The sequence below is a fragment of the Diadema setosum genome, chromosome 9 (genome assembly GCF_964275005.1).
Source record: "Diadema setosum chromosome 9, eeDiaSeto1, whole genome shotgun sequence".
NCBI lineage: Eukaryota > Metazoa > Echinodermata > Echinoidea > Diadematoida > Diadematidae > Diadema > Diadema setosum.
Window position 1 is genome coordinate 14151012 of NC_092693.1, and position 21947 is coordinate 14172958.

A 21947-nucleotide genomic window follows, 5' to 3' on the forward strand; every position below is an offset into this window, starting at 1 on the left:
GCGATAAAAATGTCACGCCTTTGAACTCCGCATGTCCATCAGTCGAGTCGTAATAATTAATTCTGAATATAAAGCAATTTCATGTGTTAGATTGGTAAGGACTCCTTTATAACTTACTCCTCCGCCCGCAGTCCTTAACCTCAACCCTTGGTATTCTTCTCTGATGTTTTGTTTTTTTTTCCCTTCTTCTTCTTCTTCTTCTTCTTCTTCTTAAACTTTGAAGAAAAAGACGACTTATTCTGAGTAACGCGTTGATTGGCTCCGTATCGGCGTCATAAACTGTCGGACAGCGCCGCGGGATGTTCAGCGATCGGATGAGATGAAAACATGGTGGGTCATCGGCGGGCTCTTAGCCGGTCGGGAAGATGAAAGGCACCGATGGGTGTGAGGATGGGTCGACGGGGGGAGGGAAACCGAGTCAAAATGAAGAGGAAAGGAGCTCAGAGGCGAGCGGGGGTAATGGGGAAAAGGGAAGCGATAGTGGAAGAGTTGATGAACCAGAGGAGACCGAGAGGGGGAGCATAACACTGGTTGTCGAAAGAAAAATGATAAAGGTGCCGGTCATATTGGCGAGGGGTTAAACACAATAGGAGATTGTCATTTCTCGCTTTCACTCCCTCTTCACCCCTTCATTTCATCCGCCCCGGTTCTTCCGTCTAATCTTGTTCGCGCTTGATGAGGACATCGTTACCCTGTCACCACAAACCTTCCGGATAGTTGATCTTATTGCTTATCTGCCCAGGGTTTTTTTTTTTCCTTCTTTTTTTTTCTTTCGATGACGTCATGATGATATAATGATGACAATGAAATCATCTTTTGTCTTTAACCCACAAAAACACAGTAGTCTTAATGGTGGAATCTTTTCTGGACAACGGTAAAAATGGACAGCCGAATAGTATCTCTTTTTCGTCTTTTCTTTGCCTGAATTCAAATAAATTCTTTCAGGACGCATTTCCATCAACTAGTATCGTGAAAAAAATAGCAGCTTCTACTCTGTCAACAGCAAACTTTGTGTTGTAAAGGCGGCAAATTATTCTGCATGTAGAAGCAAGCGTTCATATCGGTTGATATCTTACACAAAAAAAAAATGGATAAAGGATACAAAAACGGAGGATACAAAAAAGGAGATACAACGATTTTTTTTTTCTATCACACTATTGAATTTCACATTATATTGCACGGTGTCACTGAGGTTTTCTTACCATGCTTATGACGTAACATAATTTTCTGTGCCTGCTAGTTCAATGCCGGCGCGTAACTTCGAGTGAATTAATGACAGGCCGAAAAAAAGCATGAGTATAATTACGTGAGAAATTGAACAGAACGTTAACATATCAAAGTTTTAGTTTACCGCTCACTAAACGCTTGCTAAAACGGAAGCGTCCTTACTACGTAAGCACCAATAAAGTTCAAAAGAGGAAAAAGTATCACACAAAACGGCTTGATTTGCTGTTATTCATTTCTGTACGCGGAGACGCGTGTTTCATAGAATGATTTTGCATGTTAAGTTAACAAAGTTAACGTCTCCGTCGGTCTCCAACTACCGAACATCCTTTACCCCATTTGAGTCCCCCTCTCTCTTTCGCGGAAAACATCCTAATCGGTCATTATTACAGTTTAAGGCATTGTATGCGAAACGATAGAAAAATTACGGCATATCGACGCTCAAAATGTCATAATTCATATTTATTCTTCAAGCTGAATGGGGAGAAAATTGAAGGTGCTTAGATGTTTAACGATGATACCGTCTAAAGCGGCTTCATTTACAATCCCCGACTAAAGCAGATTACGTTTGATTTCCATCCAGAATGAAGAAATCTTAAGCCGCGCTCCGAGCCAATATTATAGGACGGTGAAATTAGGGCTTAATGTTATGGCTTCGCTCGTTCTCATAGCTACGGGCGCAGGATTTGAATAGCGTCTTTCTCTACTGAGCTCAATAACGGAGGCGAGGAGGCGAGCTAAATTGAATATTTGGCGTTTGAGGCAGGGGGCAAGCATATCGTCTGAGTCATTTAAGAGAGATCGGGGTGGGGTGGGGAACGAAGCATTTTACTCATCTTACTTGCAGGTCGCAATATCGCGCATTATCCCAATTTTAGATCACAATGAATACATCACAATGAATAAAACTCAATAAGTAAGAAAAAAAATACGTGGTTAGGAAGGCAAATTGTCTTCTGAAACGGGGGGAAACACATCTTTATTTCAGATTTATTTTTCTTCCCTCTCAATTTTCATTTCAGAAAATGACCCTAGCAGCGAGGATGATGGCGAGCTTAAAAAATCAGAGCTGACCACAGAGTCACATCGAGTCACATAGGGTCAGAGAACTATATTGATGAGTGGTTTTTGGTTGTGTTCGATACAGCCAAATATGACTGATCAGTCGCCCAACGAGCATTTTTTTTTTTCTTGTCGCTATGCAGGTAATCGTAATGGGGGAGGGGAAAGAGATGAAAAGATAGCAAAAGGGACGATGATATATCAACATTTTAAGGACCTTATGCTATGAACAATATATTCGTGATTGTAGATAAGAACGATTCAATCTCGATTCAATAAGAACGATTCAATCTCGATAAATTATATTGTCAATTCTAACATTGGAGGACACGGGTTCGAATCTTGCCCGGCGCGCAAACATGTGGACTATAATTCAGACTTGCCGCACACGTAATCACTGCCGAAAAGGTACATTCAACATTGTCAAGAGAACTGATGTTATGTTCTTGAATTGTTCTTGTTCTGTTTTTAAGTGAAACAGAAGGAAGTAAAGACAGTAACCTCCAGACTTTTACATACACGAAATTTCGTCTTAATCATAAGTAAGTAATCTTAAGTAATCTGCAGTTTAAAGCCCCGTCACTGTACAGGCATGCTAGCCTGGAAACATTAAACTGCACATTACTTGAATATGAGACCATTCTGAAGCAAATAATTTTCCACACAACAATAGATATATAATGTACTCTTAAATGAATCCCACAAGAATTGGAACAATCATCCCCATCGTTCCCACTGATTCCCACTAATCAGTTACATCCCCTTTAAGTCTCGTATCAAGTGGGTCATATTATGTATCAACGCATGGTAAGCCGAGGAGGGGGATTGTGTCATGCCGCTAAGCCACGGTTTTGTTAAATTGAATCTGTGTTTTTAATACTCGACACATGTATCTCTTCATAAATGTGCATGGTGGGTATTTTTCAATGCTACAGCAATAAAAAAGGCAGTGTACTCTGCAATAATATTGTCAATGTATACAGTGCGTATGAGCTATCAATCAAAACTTCATTTTTTTTCTACTGTTGATTTTGGTAGGAATTCCACCATATTAATATCTAAGCATGTAGTGGAAAAATGTGCCCGCTTTGTTCATCTCTTACATAAACTGGCAAGTATACTTAGCGTAATGAATGGTACGTTGAATGGTGACCCAACTTGACTGAATAACGTTATAATTCGAGGATTAGAATACGTTTGTTTAGCAGTAACAGGGTCTTTGATAATGCTTCAGTATCATTTTGCTTAATTTGAACAAAAATTTACATAGTAAATTCACAGTATAATGATTACGATAATCTTTTTAAGTACTTTACCGAAATACAATACAATCATAGAAGTCAACGATACACTTACTTCCAGTATGAGAGAGAAAATTGTGTGTGTGCTCTGGGTGAATGTGTATGTGCGCAAGCCTGTTTGCGGGCGTCTTATCGTTTTACCATGGTTTTCAATTAAATCAAATTCAATTCAATTCAGTTCAATTCACTTTACTGATAATCATAAAAACAAAAATATACAGTGTCAAATGTGCCGGGGAGTTCACAAAGAAAGCCAAAAGCTTAAGACAAAATGTGATCCCCCTTGTAGAATGGAATACATGAAAATGTATTCGGGTTTTTTTACGTACTTGGATGAAGAGTCCAATGATGGCAATTCCGTTTGGTTTCCCCATTGCTTCCTCTAGGCTGCCATACAGTGTACAATTCCAGTGAATGAGATGTAGCTGCAATGTGAATGGAGAAAAAAAAAAGAGAGAAAAAAAAAAAACCGGGCAATTATTTCAATTTCATTGTTTGTTGATAATTGCTAAAGACCAGAAAACAAAACAAAAAACAAAATAGCAAGAATTGTTTGTTTTTATTCTGCTTATAGTGGAGATGGCAGACAAGACGTAGTTAATAATGAAAATATTGAAAAATAATAAAACAAAGTGACGTATGAATAGATACGCCGAGTCAGACACAAATATAAAGATTGTTTATGAATGTTATGCAACGGGGCATATTTCATAGAAGGTAATGTTGATTTTATTTCTTCCATTTTGGACGAACTTCCTGTCATCACGCAGCACAAAATGGTTTTTATGATACTAGTAAATGAAAACAATGATTCGGAGTTTTTAATGAGTTTTTCGGAGATTCAGTGAGTTGGACAAATCGTTTACAAAACATCGATGGCAGGACTAGCACAGCTATTATTGCATCGCTCGCTCAGGTCTTGAGATATCAAATGAAATTAATAACGATTTTCGTGTTTGCCGCGATGTATAGATTTTTCCCCTTTTTTCGCGTTATGCCCTCCCCCTCCCCCTCCCCTTTCCGGAGGCTAGATCTGTTTCATTTAATCAAACAGAATTCCCCCAGCAAAATTAGAAACAAAAATGCCAGCGCATCGATCGAGCAATTTTCTCTTTCACTTCAAACAGATCGTCATCATATTACAATGTACTAAGTTTGTTCAAATCTGCCCGATCAGTCTCTGCCACACGAACACACGCACAGAAAAAAGGGAAATAAATAAAACAATAAAATTGCAGCGCTCGATCCCCGAGTAATAGATTCAGCACTCACCGATCAACAACAAAAAGAAACAACCTTGTAAACATAATGAATCCAAATCACCCGGATCAATATGAATTTGGATCGGTGCGTCGGAGCTTGTTGGTCTAGTTTCCAACAATGGGCGTGAAGCTCACGACGAAATCTCGCAGACAATATCTGTTGTTTGTGTTCTGAGGACTATTCTGTTTTTCTCTCTTTCTTTTAGCTGGTTGGTAGTGCGACGCTTTTCGTAATTGTTTGAATCTCTCTGGAACCAAGAAAGTGAGATCGCACTCTCCATAACTTTGGAGGACGTTGCTGACGAAAACGGGTGATGATCATTCATAACAAAGAAAAATTAAAATATCGCAATAATTGCTTTTGAACTGTCCTTCTATTGTGGGCTTTTCCGGATTTTTCTTTCCCTGTTTGCTCCATATGCAATCTCTCTTGCATAAAACACAGATGAGAATATGATGATTTTTTTTTTTTTTTTTTATCCAGATGATATTACTATTCGTCCCCGCTTCTTGTTCCACTTCCTGCGATTCGCTCGCTCGCCAATCCGTGCTGACATCGCGCGGGAGATCAGGGCTGACGAAGCGTGACACTGTCAATGACCCGGTCTGCAGTCAGACAATTAAAAGAGGAAATTACAAATTACTTGCCCATTGTATGCATTGTCATCGCACATTTTCTGTATTTCAATCTCCCCCGCCGTGTATATAGCTCGCCAAGAAAAAGGAGAACAAAATAGCTTATCGGGACGAAGTTGTAATTGAATTTGATGAATTTGTTCATCTCTGACACTGCATTAAATAATTGACATTTGTTAATATTATGTCAGACTGAATTCGTGGTCCGACTAAGCTGTTTATGTGTGAGCGTATGTCAAGAGTCATACAGTTGTACATATACGTGAGGAATGTTGTGAAAATACACTGTATACGGGTACACCATCCCGTTTTGTCCTCGTTAGGTATATCGATATAAATGGAAGGTAGAAATGCCTTTTTTCAATACCATCAGATGTTACAGAAAATGCCACAGAAGCAAAATCTGCGTATATAATGTATACATGGTTAGTTTTCAGTTTATGACGCGCGCGGGTTTTTTTTTCAGTATAGATATGTGTTGTTGTTGGGGTTTGGGGGGGTATTTATATCTCTCTTTTATAATCTCTTTAAATCTCTGTTATCATGTATATATGGAGTATAGTGGCAAATGGAGAGTTCGTGTGGCTACTCTTTTCTTTGTGAATTCTTTAAACGCTTTAAATTAAAATGCAAAGTGGGTAAATGGTGAAGTGATGATATTGTGTTTATTTCGCAGTGTGCGTGTGTGTAAGTGCATTTTTTGCGTGTATGGGTGGATTTTTTTTTTTTTTTGGCGGGGGGGGGGGGCTGTCTTATGTTGTTTTGCTTGTTTTTAATTGCATAATACATTGGTTATAGTCGATTCTCTTCTGTTTCAAAATCCACTGTGTCCGGTAACATGCAAACCGGCAGGGAACATGAACATGGGCATTTTGACAGGCCCGCAAAGTTTATAGGTGTAGTAAATCGGGTCCCCTAAAAACCAGCGCATGGCAGAACAGTCAAATCCTGGAAACAACTTACTTTAAAATCAAACGATCGTCCATCCAATGGTATAGGGTATAATAGTCTGCATTGGAGAAGGAGGCAGAAACGTAGTGCTATAAAAAGTACCGTCCATCGCAATTTACTATACATTATAGTCAAGCACATGACAGCAATACGACGTCAGCATGCAGCCATTTCCTTTCTCAGTAATTACTTGAATCCATCGTAATTAATTCCTGCGCTATGCCTGGATTCACCAGAATAGTACTGCCCGCCCATTTCGCGGTCCTTCTAATTTCCACAAATCATTTCATAATTTACTGCATATACGGACGAGCAGTAAGAAGACGGAACGTGCAAGACGAAAGGAGATGGACTGACGTCATCAAAAGCGCTAAACGAGGATCCAAAGAGCAAGCACGAGGGATCTTAGAAATATATCGAGTTGATTGTCTTGCGCCATGAGCAATATATCGCAGTGTAAGTTATTACCCTAAAGAGGCTTAAAAGTTGTAATTACATTTTCGTTCAGCTGTGAGTGAAACGACATTTTGATGCGTCCTTTGAATGCTGTGTATCAACCGGTTATAGGATGTCAGTGACAGTACAATGCATTTGATGTTTTGAATTTTGAGAACAGTTCCAACACAATGTCCAACATAGGCCTGTGTTAGGTTATGTACTTTTAGCTGATTTTAAATTACCTTATTCATCACCAGTAAAACATCAGATCAGTGAGTTTATTTTTAGTTTGTTTGTTTTTTAGTAGTCAGATAAGAGTCAGAACAGTAACCTGGTAATACAGAATACAAAAGTTTTAACTCAGATGAAATTCATTCAACAGCGTTTTAGCCCAAGTTCCAGTGCTCTCGCTTCTATTGAAGTATGTTATGGTGCAATGGAGCGTCGATGGGGCGTGATTATTACGGTGACACTAGAGGGGTGCTAGGGAACATCCTTGTATAATGTAGAGCAACATACAATGTAACATGGTTCACACCAGCACTGTTTAATGATTTCTTGTTCATCCAAACATCATAGTACACAAATAAACCCATATCAACGTATCAATACATTTCAAGTCCACATTCCAGAGCAGTGAGATTCCGGAAAATAAGCTTTTCTGGCTGGTAAGTTGTTATGTATTTATTTCCCTCAAAATAAAACAGTCATGTACAAATACAACAATATCATATCTACACATGATAACTTGTGCACTTTACGGTTGTTTTGTAATGAGCCGTCTCTCTGTCAATTCCAGGATTCTCAATCTTAAATGTGACGTTGGCTTATGTTGTCGACGCATTTCAAACATGTAGTGCAGCCTTGGGTAGAAGAGCTGCGGCCGACGGTTTATCGTATACTATCATCATAATCAATATATTGTGTCAATAAATTGATCTAAGTTGAACGTTTTCGCTCTTTTTCTGCTTTATTAAAACTGTTCCTCCATTCGAATTGTATTCTTTTCTTCTAACCCGAACATCTCTTTCTTCCATCGTTGCTTTATCTGCTGATCGTATCTCGTGTTTTCGACCACGGAGACACGGTGCAACCAGACGACTGTCAATGGCGCCCAACTCTTCCACTAGCGGACACCAGGGGGCAAAACGTGTTTTGCATTCTGTGCGGTCACGTGACAGGTGGGAAAAAAAGGTTATTGCTTAATGAGCAGTTCACGGAGAGAAAAAATAAAAGAAAAAACGAACACCACTATTTACCAGTTATCGTTCCCAAACGTTTTGTTTGCCGGGCACTGTGTACTTTGCCAATTATCGCTCGGTCTCCAACGACGTGTGTGTACCATTGTCGTGGATCGGTGGCCAGAACGCTCCTTTTCCGACCGCCGTGCGCAGATACACATAGCCTGGAGATATTACATAGCAGCTTTGAAAAAAAATGCTGAGCTGATAAATCGGTATTCAGTGCGGAGTGGCGTCTCTTGTTTGAGGGAAACATACGATCATCAAACACGAATCCTGATCGCCAGAATAAACCTCCCAAACTGTCTTACTCACATAATTTCGTATAAAACCGAAGAGGAAGAGAAGGGAGGAGACGGAGGGAGAGAAAAAAGAGGGAGAGAAATGCCTACAAATACAAACAGAAATTGACAGCATACGGAAAAGGGAAAGAAAAACGAACTGTCACCGACACTCGCGAAGTTCCCTCATCACAAATTGATGGGGAGCCCCGATCAGGACTGCAAAGTGGAATGATCTAACAGTTCTGCTGCGAGGGGGAGGGAGAAGGAGGGGGTGTTTTAAGCGAGAGCATGTAAAATGTTGAACAATGCCCGATAATTCCTTAACCTTATCATCCCAGCGTCTGGCTTGATATGTTCACTTTTTTTTCTTACCCCAAACCCATGAATAACATGAGTCAGTGATGGGCTTTGTCTCATGTAGGCACACTCTCCCGTCTTTTGTTCGGGTTAAGTTAAGTCTTATTTTCCAACAGGCTACAACGTTGATATCGTACTTGTGACCACGTTAGCTGCACTATTTCTGCACTTCATATCGTGCTATTCCCTCCTAATTAAAAAAAAAAAGCAAGAAAAGAATCACGGGATATTCTTCACTATAGGTCAACACATTTGTTATGACGAGGCGTCTCTCCACTAAACCTAATATCTTCATGGTAAGATTATGAAATGGGGTAGTCGTCATCCAGCACAGCAGTGACGACGGTGATGATTAAAGGTGATATCATACTTAAACTTCTGAGAGGTAATCCTTTGTGTTGATGATTGCAACAAGTTCTGGAATTTTCTTTTTACCTGATCAGTCGTGATCACATAGCCACCTGACGTAAGATCTTTTCAATATGGTGGTTTTTTTTTTTCATGGAATGCTGATGTCTGAAGCTATATTGTTGCTATATCAGTATCAGACAAATCTTACGACAACCTCGGACAAATTTCGGAGGGTCATTTCAGACTCACATAATATTATGCAGAGAGCCTATCTTTTTTAATTGCTACTAAACTGGTCCTTTAGCCCAACTCGCATCTGTCAATCATTCAGTGAGGCGGTTTACCTCAATGGCATCCCCTACTGTCGCATGGTGAACAAATTCCCAAAGGATGTGACAAAAATTGGAAAGAATGTAAACGGTTTAGTGATGTTCATTATGGGCAAAATATCAAAGGATCAAGTCATAATATCAAAAGATGTAGTACTCAGAAAGAACAAAAAACAACAAACAAACAAACAAATAAAACACAAACTGCTAATTCAACTAAGATATGATGATTAAAAGAAAGATAGCAGTAACGTGGCTTTGGGGAACAACGAGAGAAGGGCTGAATTGCCTTTTATCGGCATGTTTATCACCCTGCCATCGCCCCCCCCCCCCGCCCACACGCCATTCTCTCCCCGTTAAGCATACTAAGGCAAATACATGTACTAGCACTTCTCCGCATTCCACTCGCGATCTGCAGATGTAGTCGTGTCTGTACGCCATACACAACCATAGTTTAGTACTGAGCGCATATATATGTTACTATCAAGCAGAATGGCAGAACTGTCACTAGAATCGCACCACAAATTTGAACATTACTGAATTCTGAATTTGTACGCGGTTTTTTTTTTTTAACTGAACCCCCCCCCCCCCACACACACACACACAAATCGATATTAGTCGCAATCACATAGCATAATGCAAATTCAGTCAGATTGTTTTGCAGTTTGCATTTACATGTAGAACTATCACCATAGGTTATTGCAATACAACTGAATTTGCCGTGCAGGGTCTAAAGTGTTTCTTGTCAATTTCGTCAAAAAAAAACAAGTTTTTTTTTTTTAAATCTTTCAATTAGTGTGTAGGTGAATGAGACACGATGCGAGGACATGTGAAACCATACACCTTATCACTGCAGCTAAATTGGCTTTATGTGGTTGTTGCTTTTAGCAATATTTCCTGGAAACATGACTAAATTAAACCCCCTGAACTTTCTTCCTTTTTTTAAAGGTATGATTTTGATGAAACCTTGATCATTCATTTTGTCTGTTTAGGTGTTCTGAAAAGAGAATTGAATATGATGTGGAAGATACACTGAGCAGAAATGAATATAGAGGCTCCTTTTTTTCCGAGAAGCCTATACTGAGCCCATCTGAGAATGCTTCTATTCTCCTGGACAAAGCGGTCAAAGCATACCTTGTTGCGCGCACTTCTGAGCATATCCCCATATCCATGCCACAGCTCTCCCTATCAGTAACAGCGAGCTTTAGATCTGCGACGCGAACGCTAAGACGACGCTAATTAGGCAAAAACGGTGTTCTACACATGCGCGAGAAAGTCGTTTCTGTCGTTCAATCCAGGAGGCTGCGGCGTTTTAGCGATCGCGTCGCAGATCTAAAGCCCGCTAATGTATTCTCTCTTTTTTTTTCACAGGTGGGTTTAGAATGATGATGATGACTGACTGATTCTGTACACGTGTTTTCATCGCTTGATATACTTTTGTGTCCGTCTGAGGTTTAGAAAACTTTAGATTCGTAAAACTTACTGTTACAGTTCCATTTTCTGGGGACCTACACCCCATCGCTTTTCTGTAGGTTCTCTCCCCTACATTATTTGGATTCCAAATAGTATTATATGAATATGACATACTCTATATATAGACCGATTTATTTGAGTGTATTCTGTAACTTTTATTATCTAATGTGCAAAGTTAATTCTGTATACATGGGATTTTCACATTTTGATGCTATTGTTTTATCTGTAGATATGTTTCATGAATGCAATTTGCGGAAATTCATTTAAGATACAATGAAGAGAAAAACAAAAATACGATGTATTATACAAAGTAAAACAAACTCATCTTTCTAATATGTATATTACTGAGCATGACATGTTATCATGTATGAGAAGAGGTATGTATAGCATTCCAGTATAAAAAAAAAAAATCTACATCAGCCTGCTTTATCATGCAAAAAGAAATAAATACTCTTTTATTGTTAGATACTCGCTTTCATACGGTGTCGCTACCATTGGTAAAAAGCTTGCACACCGGACTCAATTACTTTCTCCAGAAGGTAGCAATATTTTTATGAATGCCCCCTCAAGTGTTTGGGGTCTTTCATTCTCATATAAGGGTGTAGACCGTCCCAGACCCTCACAATAAATTACCAGTCTTTTCTTTATTCCCGATGATTTAATACATCTTCTTTTTGATATCTTTATGTACCCCTCGCTGCAAAAAGATCAAAGCTTAACATTGCACGCGATATTGTTTGGAGACGTCCCTGTTTGATGTTTCATTCATTTTTTTCTCTTTCTCTCTTTCCTAGCAGGTACTTCAAGAGGTACTTCGGGCAAGGAAGCAGGGATGAAAATTTAATTACTTTATTGTGATTATAGATCACCATCAAAGACACTTCATCATAATATTTTCCCCTTCCGCCGTGTTTGCCCTCCAATCTTCGGCGATATTTTTAATACGTAATTAATAGCGCCACAAGTTTGATTAAATTGACACAGCTCTCAATAAACAACAAGGAAAGAGGCAAGAAAAAAAAAGGAAGAATATAAAATGAGAAGTGTCTTGGACGAACATAGCGGGCGCACGTACAATTTTCCCCACTCTTCAATTAATTGTCGCCCAATTACGGAGTAGCGGTATCCGGCGGGGGCTGATTGTTGAGATTTGCTCCAAAGCACTTGGGATGCGGTAGTGTGCGGGCTAATTTTGTTATCATGTTTGAGAAGAGGGGCATCTTCCTACCTCTTGATTCTAAACTCAACCTCATCCTGACCGGCAGCACCTCCTCGTGTCGAGTCTGTCTTTTGTTTTGGTGCTGTTGTTATTGTTGTTGGTGGTGGTGATGGTAGTGGTGTTGGTGTTATTCTCTCCTTCCGGTTCTTATGAGTGTGTGTGTGTGGGGGGGAGTGTGTGTGTGGGGGGGGGGGTGTGCGTGTGTGCGTGTGTGTGTGCGTGTTTTAATTATCATAGAATTAAAATGTGCAATTCCATTATTTTCATTATAAAATATATTTTAATCATACTTCCAGATCAATTAGCTTTAAAGGAGTGCTTCCTTCAACAAACGAAATTCTAATGATGATTAAATAGGTTATACAGATTAGGAAAAGCAATTAGCGATTAAAACTTGTAAAATAGGGCATATCGGCCGCTCGCGGCTGTGGTAGGTCACGTGGTTACAAATGTGTTGAAATCGGCTAACTACGAGTTAGACGGTACCGGTGCATATATCATGTGCAATAGCATATTTTACGGTATAAAGGGGTCTAACTTGAAGTTAGCCGACTTTATCGTAAAAACCCTCGATGTGCGATGGGAAGACTTCTTTAGTATACGATCTAACTCGAGGATAGTCCGTTTTGCCATGTAAAACATCACCGATAAAAGCGATCATTTATCTTTATCTTAAGATAGACCGTTTTACCGTAATATCAAACAAAACCTAAAAAGGGGTCAGAAATATCTAAAAAACGAAGCGGTGTTTTTTTTTTTTTTTTTTTTTTTAGACAAGCCGATGTCACCAATGGAAAGAGCGCCCAGAATTGAATAATTATTGAAGTTTTCACAAAAAGTCACAATTTTTAAGATACACCCTTTTACCATGTGACGGCCGGGCTACATTTAGTGAAATGAGAAGAGCTTATATAGTATTTATAAAATTAAAGTGTAGTACTCTGTTTTTATCGAACTTTTCCGACCATTTTGTTTGCCAGGCTGTAGGATGTAATTGTTTGGGTTTTTTTATTGTTGTTGTTTGTATGCTTTTCTACCTTCCTACACACCCATAATTAATGTTTCCTTGGCAGTACCAGCACTGTAACTTTGTGATTTAAGCATTTGAGGAAGTGAGAATGTGAGCGGGTTCACCGGATATGGGGTTGGGTGGGGGTGCCTTTGGTTTTTTTTTTTCTGTTTTGATGACGTGTTTGTTCTTTTCTCTTTAGCTTTTCTTTTTCCCTCCTTTTATACACAAAATTCTTTCTTTTTTATTCGTAATATTGACATTGTGGAATTTATGTTGTCATAATGAAATTTGAATTGTCTTGTAATGAATTGATTTATACATTTTTATATAAAAAGAAAGAAAAATAAAAGATTGACAAAAAGTGTGTGCGTGCGTGTGCGTGTGTGTGTGCGTGTGTGTGTGTGTTGCGATGGGGGTAGGGGTACGTTTCAAACAGAAGTTATTCAACAAACTATAACAAGGAAGTGCTGGAACTTCCCGAAGTGTTCAAAGGTCTTGAATGTCTCATAATGATATACTTCATGATAAGACGATTTAAATTGTTACCTTCTGTTCTTTTTCTTTTGCCTTGCTCTATAGTGCTTAGCTTCAAGGCCTAAGTTTCTTCTTCTATCCCCTAAATTCTCTCCCCATGGATCAGTGATACTGACATTGTCATTTTCATCACATTTCTGATACGTACATCAATAAGTTTGTGAGTATTTGTTAGGATCCACTTAATTCGGATATTCTGAGTGGGAATTTGCTACATTGGTTGTATGAGCTCTTTGGTACATATTCATTTCAGTCCCATTGGCAACATCCATATTATGTTCTAAGTCAATAGGTTTAAAGGATGGTGATAATCAGGGAGTTAAGAGTGTATTTTGGTTGATGAGATATAGGGTTGAGTATAATCAACGATCCAGCATAAATTATACAAACGTAAGTCAAAACACGCATGCCCCTGGACTTTTTGTTACAACTTGATGCTACGGCAGTTAAGGACTGATAAAATCAATATCTCACAAAATTCTGGTTTGATCAATATGTGAAAATTGCACTTAGGCAGACACGTAAGCAACTCTTTTCCCACAGGCTGACGTTTTTTTTTTTCGTGATTGTTGAGTGTGCGATCCTATACGATTTGGCTATATACATATATATATATATGGAAGATTCATCGAAATAGAATTACAATGAGACCAATACCATCTCAAACACACCATACGCTGAAGCGTATAAATCAAGAACATTGTTGAGATTAAAAAAAAAACAAAAGAAAGAAAATCGTATTGGTTTCAATTTATGCAAACGCCAAGGCGACACGATCGTTGGTTCGAAATACATTGTCTATGTCGCACAATCAACGACCAACAAGAAAGTGTTACTTTATGTAACAAGAGTTGGACAAGCGCTTCGTAGATAGAAATATTCACCTGACACAAAAATAGACTCTCGTGTCTTTAACAAAGGTCAGTGCTGGCAATCGGCTATATGCAAAGATGGAACGTAATTGCATGAGTGGTATTCTGTGAAGAAAAGAAACCTATTTCATCACCATCAGACAAAAGTGTTCTGACAAATGCCGAATTAGAAAGGTGCTGGCTTCGTAACTTGAACTTTTCCCTGCGTATATACGCAAGAACGCCTTCTCCCGCAGTTAAGTGGCCGCCGCTTTTCTATTTTTCGTGACATTTTCATGTTTTGCTGCGAGCAAATGCCGAGTTCAAATCATAACCTCGAAGTCGAGGAGACCCCAAGCCTTGTCCAACGATGACGCACGCAGTTGGTAGTGCTGCTTTCCCATGATGCCAATAAAAGCTAATCGCATGGATTAAACGATTTCTCCGTTAATTTATCGTATGCTGGCATCAAAATGGCTACAAGGTTATAAAGAGTGAGCGCGTCGAATCCAAATCAAATGTTATCATCGGAGGTTGATAGTCGAGCTAAATCCTTTTGTTTTCCGAAATTTTGTTGAGTCGCTCTCTGTTTTTAAACAAAATAGCATATTTTATTGTCGGTGGCTGGCTGAGATAAAATCGTCACATAAGATGAACTGGGGGGGGGGGAAGGGGTGAAAATGTCCTTGCAACTTTCTACTTCATGTCAATGGCAGCGACCTTTTTGCTTTACAATGAGTCAGGCACATCAGGAGTTGTTTATCGATCTATTTTTTATTATTATTGTCATTATTACCACCAATGTCATCGCCATAATCTTCGAAGATTTGAGAAGGGCAATCCCCTTTAAGAGCAAAAAAGGGGGTAATTTTGTTCTCGCCGGTATCCCTACCGTTAAACAGGCAAGGTCTATACGCATGAAAAAAAACAACAACAAAAACACAAACACCTCATCTTTAATTTTCAATGTTCTCAAGCAAAACCTTTCCCTCAGTTTTCGAATCAAGATCTGACAGAAAGGGTCTCGGTAGTGATCAGAAGAAAAAAATCGATTTGATTGTATGAATATCATGAGACGACGTATCGTAATACTATGAACGGTTACCATAACAGCAAAGCAATATCCCTATGCTTGCGTCGAGGAATGATAATCACTGCTTATGACAATTTTGATCTCAGTATAAAGAGCTTGTGATTATGCACAAGTTGCCAAGATAATAACAACAAAAACACAAACACCTCATCTTTTATTTTCGATATTCTCAAAACCTTTCCCTCATTGTCCGTAGATCTGACAGAAAGGGTCTCGGTAGTAAACAAGAAAAAAAAATCGATTTGATTGCATAAATATCGTGAGACGACGATAGTAATACTATTAACGGTTACCGTGGCAGTAAAGCAATATCCTATGCTTGCGTCGGGGCATGATAATCACTGTTTATGACAATTTTGATCTCAATAAGAGCTACTTAGTCTGATTATGCACAAGTTGCCAAGATAATTGACATGATACTATACGAGAGTGTGCCAAATGAAAATCTAACGAGAGAAAGTCGTTCGTAATGAGGATATAAGAATAAATCTTGTTCGCCCCCTCTATACCTTCCTGGGTTCCCGAGTTCATTAAGTATATCAACATGCAGACCATTGCTTGCTATCGTTTGTTTGTGTTGTTGCTGTTGTTGTTGTTGTTGTTGTTGTTGTTGTTGTTGTTGTTGTTGTTGTTGGAGCAAAGGCAAGCAAACTTTTCGGCCTCTGCAATACCTTGCTTCTTACGCAGTAATCAGGGGCTCAAACGAAATAATGCTCGGAAATTCAGCAAGAGAAATCTCTCTAATCTCTTTACTCAGTTTTGTTTTTGTTTTTGTTTGTTTGTCTGTTTTAGATATCCTTGGTATTTATGGGGAGATTTAATTATTTTTTTTCATATTTTTTCGGCATCGTGTGTGCAGGTCACAAGGAAGTGTTATCTGGGTAGAAAATTAGAAAATACAAGAGAACAATTAGCTTGAAAACGAATCTTCCAAATCCATTTAATTGCACATGAATTGTGAATCTAGCAGGTAGTACAAAGAAAAACAGATGTAAATAATATACTTTATGTATAAAAAAAAAAATGAAACGTATTCTCTAAGAGCTGCTGGTCTTCCACGAGTAGCAAATTTAAAATCAAACCAAAAGGCCCGTTCTCCTCTTTTTAAAGAGATGAAGATACTGCAGAGAGAAAAAAAAAGAAGAAGAAGAAAAGTTGAGCCAAGTTTACCATCTTTGTCTGTTTGTGTCTAGAGACAGCATGAGACAATGCTGTGGTGTAAATAGCGTGTCGAAAGTAATGTCAATCAAATCGGGCATGCTCGGAGAAAATGTCCTCCACATGAAGATTGCTTCCTCCCCTGGTGAGGGCAGGCGGGAAGGGGGCCGCCCGAATTACTTTCGAAAAGCAACATTGCTCACGAATGACCTCCTCATACGAGCCGTGGTCGTTGTTGTTGCCTTGTTTTCCTCGTCAGCAACATTTACCGTATTCTGCGAGTCACCGCGTTTGAGTCATGGCGACGTTTGTCAACGGTGCAAGTTTCCATGCGTCGCGGGCATCCACAATACGCGAATAAACACAATAAATTATAGGAGGGGGAGTGGAGGAGGGGCTTTGGGAACTGCGGGGAAGTTATGGGTTCGATGGGGTGCTGGATTCGGATGTCCTGGTGATACTGAGGCGTGACAGAGATACCGATAATTATCCCATATCATAGCAGTTTTTCCTTGATAATCATTTTTTAATATTATTTTATGTACATAGACATTTTTTTTTTACTATTATTTCTAATATAAGGCAGCTGAAACCATACTTCGCATGTGCTGATTGCGTACAAGCCGAACCTTCGAGATTAGAAGTTCGGTGCTTTGGGGAATTTTTTTTTTAAGCTCTTATCCAAAGACCTAAGGCCATAAGACGCCGCTTTGTATTACAGGGTAAATTTTAGAGAAAATTTAGCTCATTGACGGAGTGATTTTCCTAAACTTAACAAAGGACACCGCAGGTACGAAGAAAAAAAAATGTGGATAGGTTTCATAAACGAACAATCAGTTTAAGAATCAGTAAGTCTTTTAAGTTTCGGAACATTAACCCACGACGGTGGTAACATTTCAGTGCGGCTCGGGCTTAGCGGGTTAGGTTTAGTTTGTTTTGCTTTTTTAGTCTTGTTTTAGTCTATCTTATTCGATATTTTTGAAGACAACAGTTGTACATATTATTCTGGCTTAATTGAAAGACGAAAGATTGTCTGTTTTTGTATACTCCTGTCGAGCATTAAAGGGATGGTATAGTTTTTGGTCGAGATGGGAGTTCAGATTTTAACTTTTTGCGACATAATCAGAAACCACCTATATGAAATATCAAAGAGCGTATAATTCTAAGAGAAGTTTAAAGTTTGTTGAATGAGAATCTTGAAATGGCACAGCTATCCAAAAACAAAGTGGTCCTGTAGAGAAAGGTTGGACCCATGTTTTATTAGGACTACTTTGCTTTTGTCAGATATCCCGACGTTCACGGATTTAGCTTTTCGTTTGTCCGCTTTCGACATGTTAGATCGAAACACCAATATATTCCATCATTCTCAATTCTTTGCTTTTTGATTAAGCATGCTTCTTCTGGTGATGAAATAACCGTTAATCAAGGCTACTGAATTAGTACAAAAGGCAGGGTATTAAAAAAAACAAGACAGTACAAAACAACAATTGTAATCACCATTAATTTGCCAGTGATAACAACATAAGATTTTAAACGTAAACTCCACTTGTCTCCATTTCTAGAAAGACTAAAATTAAACAAATAGAGCACTGCATGTTTCGGTTAAATGATATAATGATGATAATAATAATAACAATAATAATAATATTAATAATAATAATAGTAATAAAAACAATAATAATAATAATAATAATAATAATAATAATAATATTTAATAATAATAATAATAATAATAATAATAATAATAATAATAATAATAATAATAATAATAATAATAATTAATAATAATAATAATAATAATAATAATAATAATAATAATAATAATAATAATAATAATAATAATATTTAATAATAATAATAATAATAATAATAATAATAATAATAATAATAATAATATTTAATAATAATAATAATAATAATAATAATACTTTCTGACCTTTCGAGCATTGAGAAGTTAGGGTTTCTGGGACGAACACTGAACTAGGGCTTTCTATAGCTCTGTCGGTAGAGCACCGGGCTAGCTCCGGAGGTCTCGGGTTCGAATCCCGATGGAATCCCATTTTCTTTGCTCAATTTTCCACTAATAAATAATATTCATTTCCGGTCAGTTTTTTTTTTTTTGTTAGCGCTTGTAACAATAATAATAATAACAATATAGTTGCTATGCTCACTCTCTCACTATTCTCTATTTGTTCTTGTGCGTGTGTGTGCGTGTGTGTGTGTGTGTGTGTGTGTTCAAGCCAAAGGAACATTTGCACGTCTTTTTCTCGCTCCTATCAGTGACTGTTACCAATATTGATGTCGGGTGGATATATGCAAAAACTTGAGATTTCCGAAATAGTTGCACGAATGCCCTTTCGGAAACACTCGGTGCGATTCATTACGTTATTCTCTCCTTTACGCAGAAGATCTTACTGTTAATCTTATTTCTGCGTTATCATTTGTCACAGGGAAAAGTAGCCTATCTTCTCATGTCTTTGTGTCTGTAGTTGAAGGGCGTGTGTCATAAGTAGTTTAAACAAAAATCACAAACTAATTGGTTGCGGAAAGTCAAGACCGTAAGAGGGCGCAATTCCTCCTCCGTACACGAGACTCCTAATGTATGTACCGTAGCTGTTTATGACCCACAAATTTGCTGCATTATTTTATTAGGTTAGATTGGACATAAAGTCAAAATGACTGCAAAAAGCAAGCACGTTTGTTGCTGAGAGGTAAGCTGTGACCTGATAAGGAGGAATTTTGTTAGAAAAGCATCCCGCACTGGCGATAGATTTGTTCTTAGTTAAGTAGAAAAGATTAATCATGTCAGTAAAAAGTAAGCATAGAGCAACAAAACAGAAAAAAAATAATTCCTAAACAGGGGAAAAATAGAGAAATCATAACAATTTTAGGTATGATAGCGACCTCAATAAAACGTGAAGCAATCTGAATGAATTCATAAAACAAAGTGCAAGAATTTACAAAATTAATATTCTGCTAATTTTATAGAATAACTCTGATTTTTCCATTTTCACTGTCTTTAACACGAGTTCTTATGTCAGGACACAACTATCTTTCAGGGTATGAAACCTTTTGGCGTGAATTCTTATCAGCCTGTGCGAGGTCTACGAGAAGTTCCTCCGTCTATCCCCACTCCTCGGAAATGCGTGAGATATACAACATTAAAGGAATATTATGTTTTCAAATCTATGTCACGAATAGACATTTAAAACAGAAATTTGAATTAAAAAAATGTTCAGAATGAGGCATCGCCGCCTATGAATGTATGAAATGTATCAGACGATCTGCAAAGTCATCTCACTTTTTGGTCTCTTATTCCACTTGATATTCGGATTGCTTGAAGAAAAAAAAAGGGGGGGGGGGACATGCACGATGCCTGAAATGTTGATTGCTCAACAACAAACAACATTGCTGAAATGTTGATTGTTCTTTTTCATCTGTTACTCATTTTCATATTTACTTTGTTAGATCACATTTTGCAATTAATATCCAGTGCATATACGTACATTGTATATAATCTCCTTGTTTATTTGATGGAAGTGAAAATAGATTTTAATTGTGAATCTTGAAATCTTGAATCTTGATCGCTGTTGCTGTTGTTTTAAGTGCAATTATACTTAAAGATAAGGGTGATCGAACGCGCAGAGGCCTTCCGACCTCAGTGAAACATCGTGGGGAATTTTTGATTAAGTTGATGAGAGAGACAAGGCGATAATAATAGCGTACACAATTTGAAAACGCTTGCGCAATCATCTTTTTCACAAGTCCATAATTCGAAATCACTGAACAATTATCAATGTAAATACTAACCGGAAAATATTAAGAGATTGCCAGTTAATCCATGTGTGTGTGTGTGTGTGTGTGTGTGTGTGTGTGTGTGTGTGTCTTTATCTGCTGTGTTCGAGCAGGAAAAGTGTAGGCTTCACAAAGAAACATGGGGCGATATTTGGCAACTTTTTGAATGCACAAAGCAAATGAAGCATACAATGACCATGAATAGATGAACAACGTATCTCAGCACAAAGCGCCTATAACATTTTCTAGGATCATTATTACTATGAAATGTGGATTACCATTTATCATAGTTGTAATAATGATAATATCAATTGTGAATATGTATGTATATATAGCTTTTTCGCTGCAAAAGCTTCTGATATGCTTGACAATTAATGTTATCATTGGTATTGTTATTGTTGATGTATTATTAAATTATCATCATCACTATTATCATTGTTATCTCTACACTACTATGTTATTGTCAAATTCCTCAATTGACATAGATTGTTTAAGTTTATCCTTCGATTAAACTTTAGATAAAACTTTGAACTCCATCGTTATAAATCCCTTTGATGACTAATGTTATTTTGCCGATTGGACATTTTGCAATTCCGCCTTGATTTGAAAGTGCGAAAAGTCAAGAAGCATGATGTTCATAATCCTCCCGTTGAAAATATTTTGACAGTCCAGCAAGAGGGTATGCAATGATCTCGTCCCCGTATTTCATCGTTCAAAATGATATTTTAGATCAACTCCGCAGTTCATGTAAAGTCTGCGTTTCATATCAGTGTAGGCTCATAACTGGCGCTCTGAAACAGAGATACAGTGCAAACACCAACCGACATGTGTTCATATTTTTCGTCCCGTTAATTCCCTATGCACAATGCCATCGACTAAGGACACTCATGACAAAAATATGACAAGAGAGGGCGCTCATTCACTAACTTTATGGGGTTGCAGTCACAATATCCCTGTTGCATATAGCTACTTATTTGCGACGATGATCCACTTGGTCTTCCCACCACCACCCCCCCCCCCCCACCAAAAAAAAAAAAAGAATAGTCTTCCCTTCATCTCTCTCTCAAAACAAACAAACAAACAAGCAAACAATGCTGAATACTGAAAGACATTCTCGTAATGGTATGACACGGTAACGATGACTATAAGGTTAATAGTGCCAATCACATAAAATGGATCCCAAGAAGAGCAATACTGGCAACACACAGGTAGTTAAACATACGTGAACAGCTGTGCGTGCGCCACGTCGTCTCATTGTCTTGTCCGCCATCCGAATCAGGATAGCGTCCCGCCCTAAACTAAAGTTGCCCGTCGTCCTAGATTAAGAACTGTGCTCATTGTGACATCATACCTCACTCTACCCAATCACCGCGTTC

At 38.2% G+C, this 21947-nt stretch overlaps 1 protein-coding gene across 1 annotated transcript in view; it reads right to left on the reverse strand.

Moving 5' to 3' along the window:
* LOC140232554 (carbonic anhydrase-related protein-like) overlaps positions 1-21947 on the reverse strand; it is a 69585-nt gene that overhangs the window by 23745 nt on the left and 23893 nt on the right. Inside the window, exon 5 of the mRNA XM_072312650.1 lies at positions 3917-4012. Coding sequence (XP_072168751.1) covers positions 3917-4012 — 96 coding nt within the window. The remainder of the gene's footprint in view (positions 1-3916; positions 4013-21947) is intronic.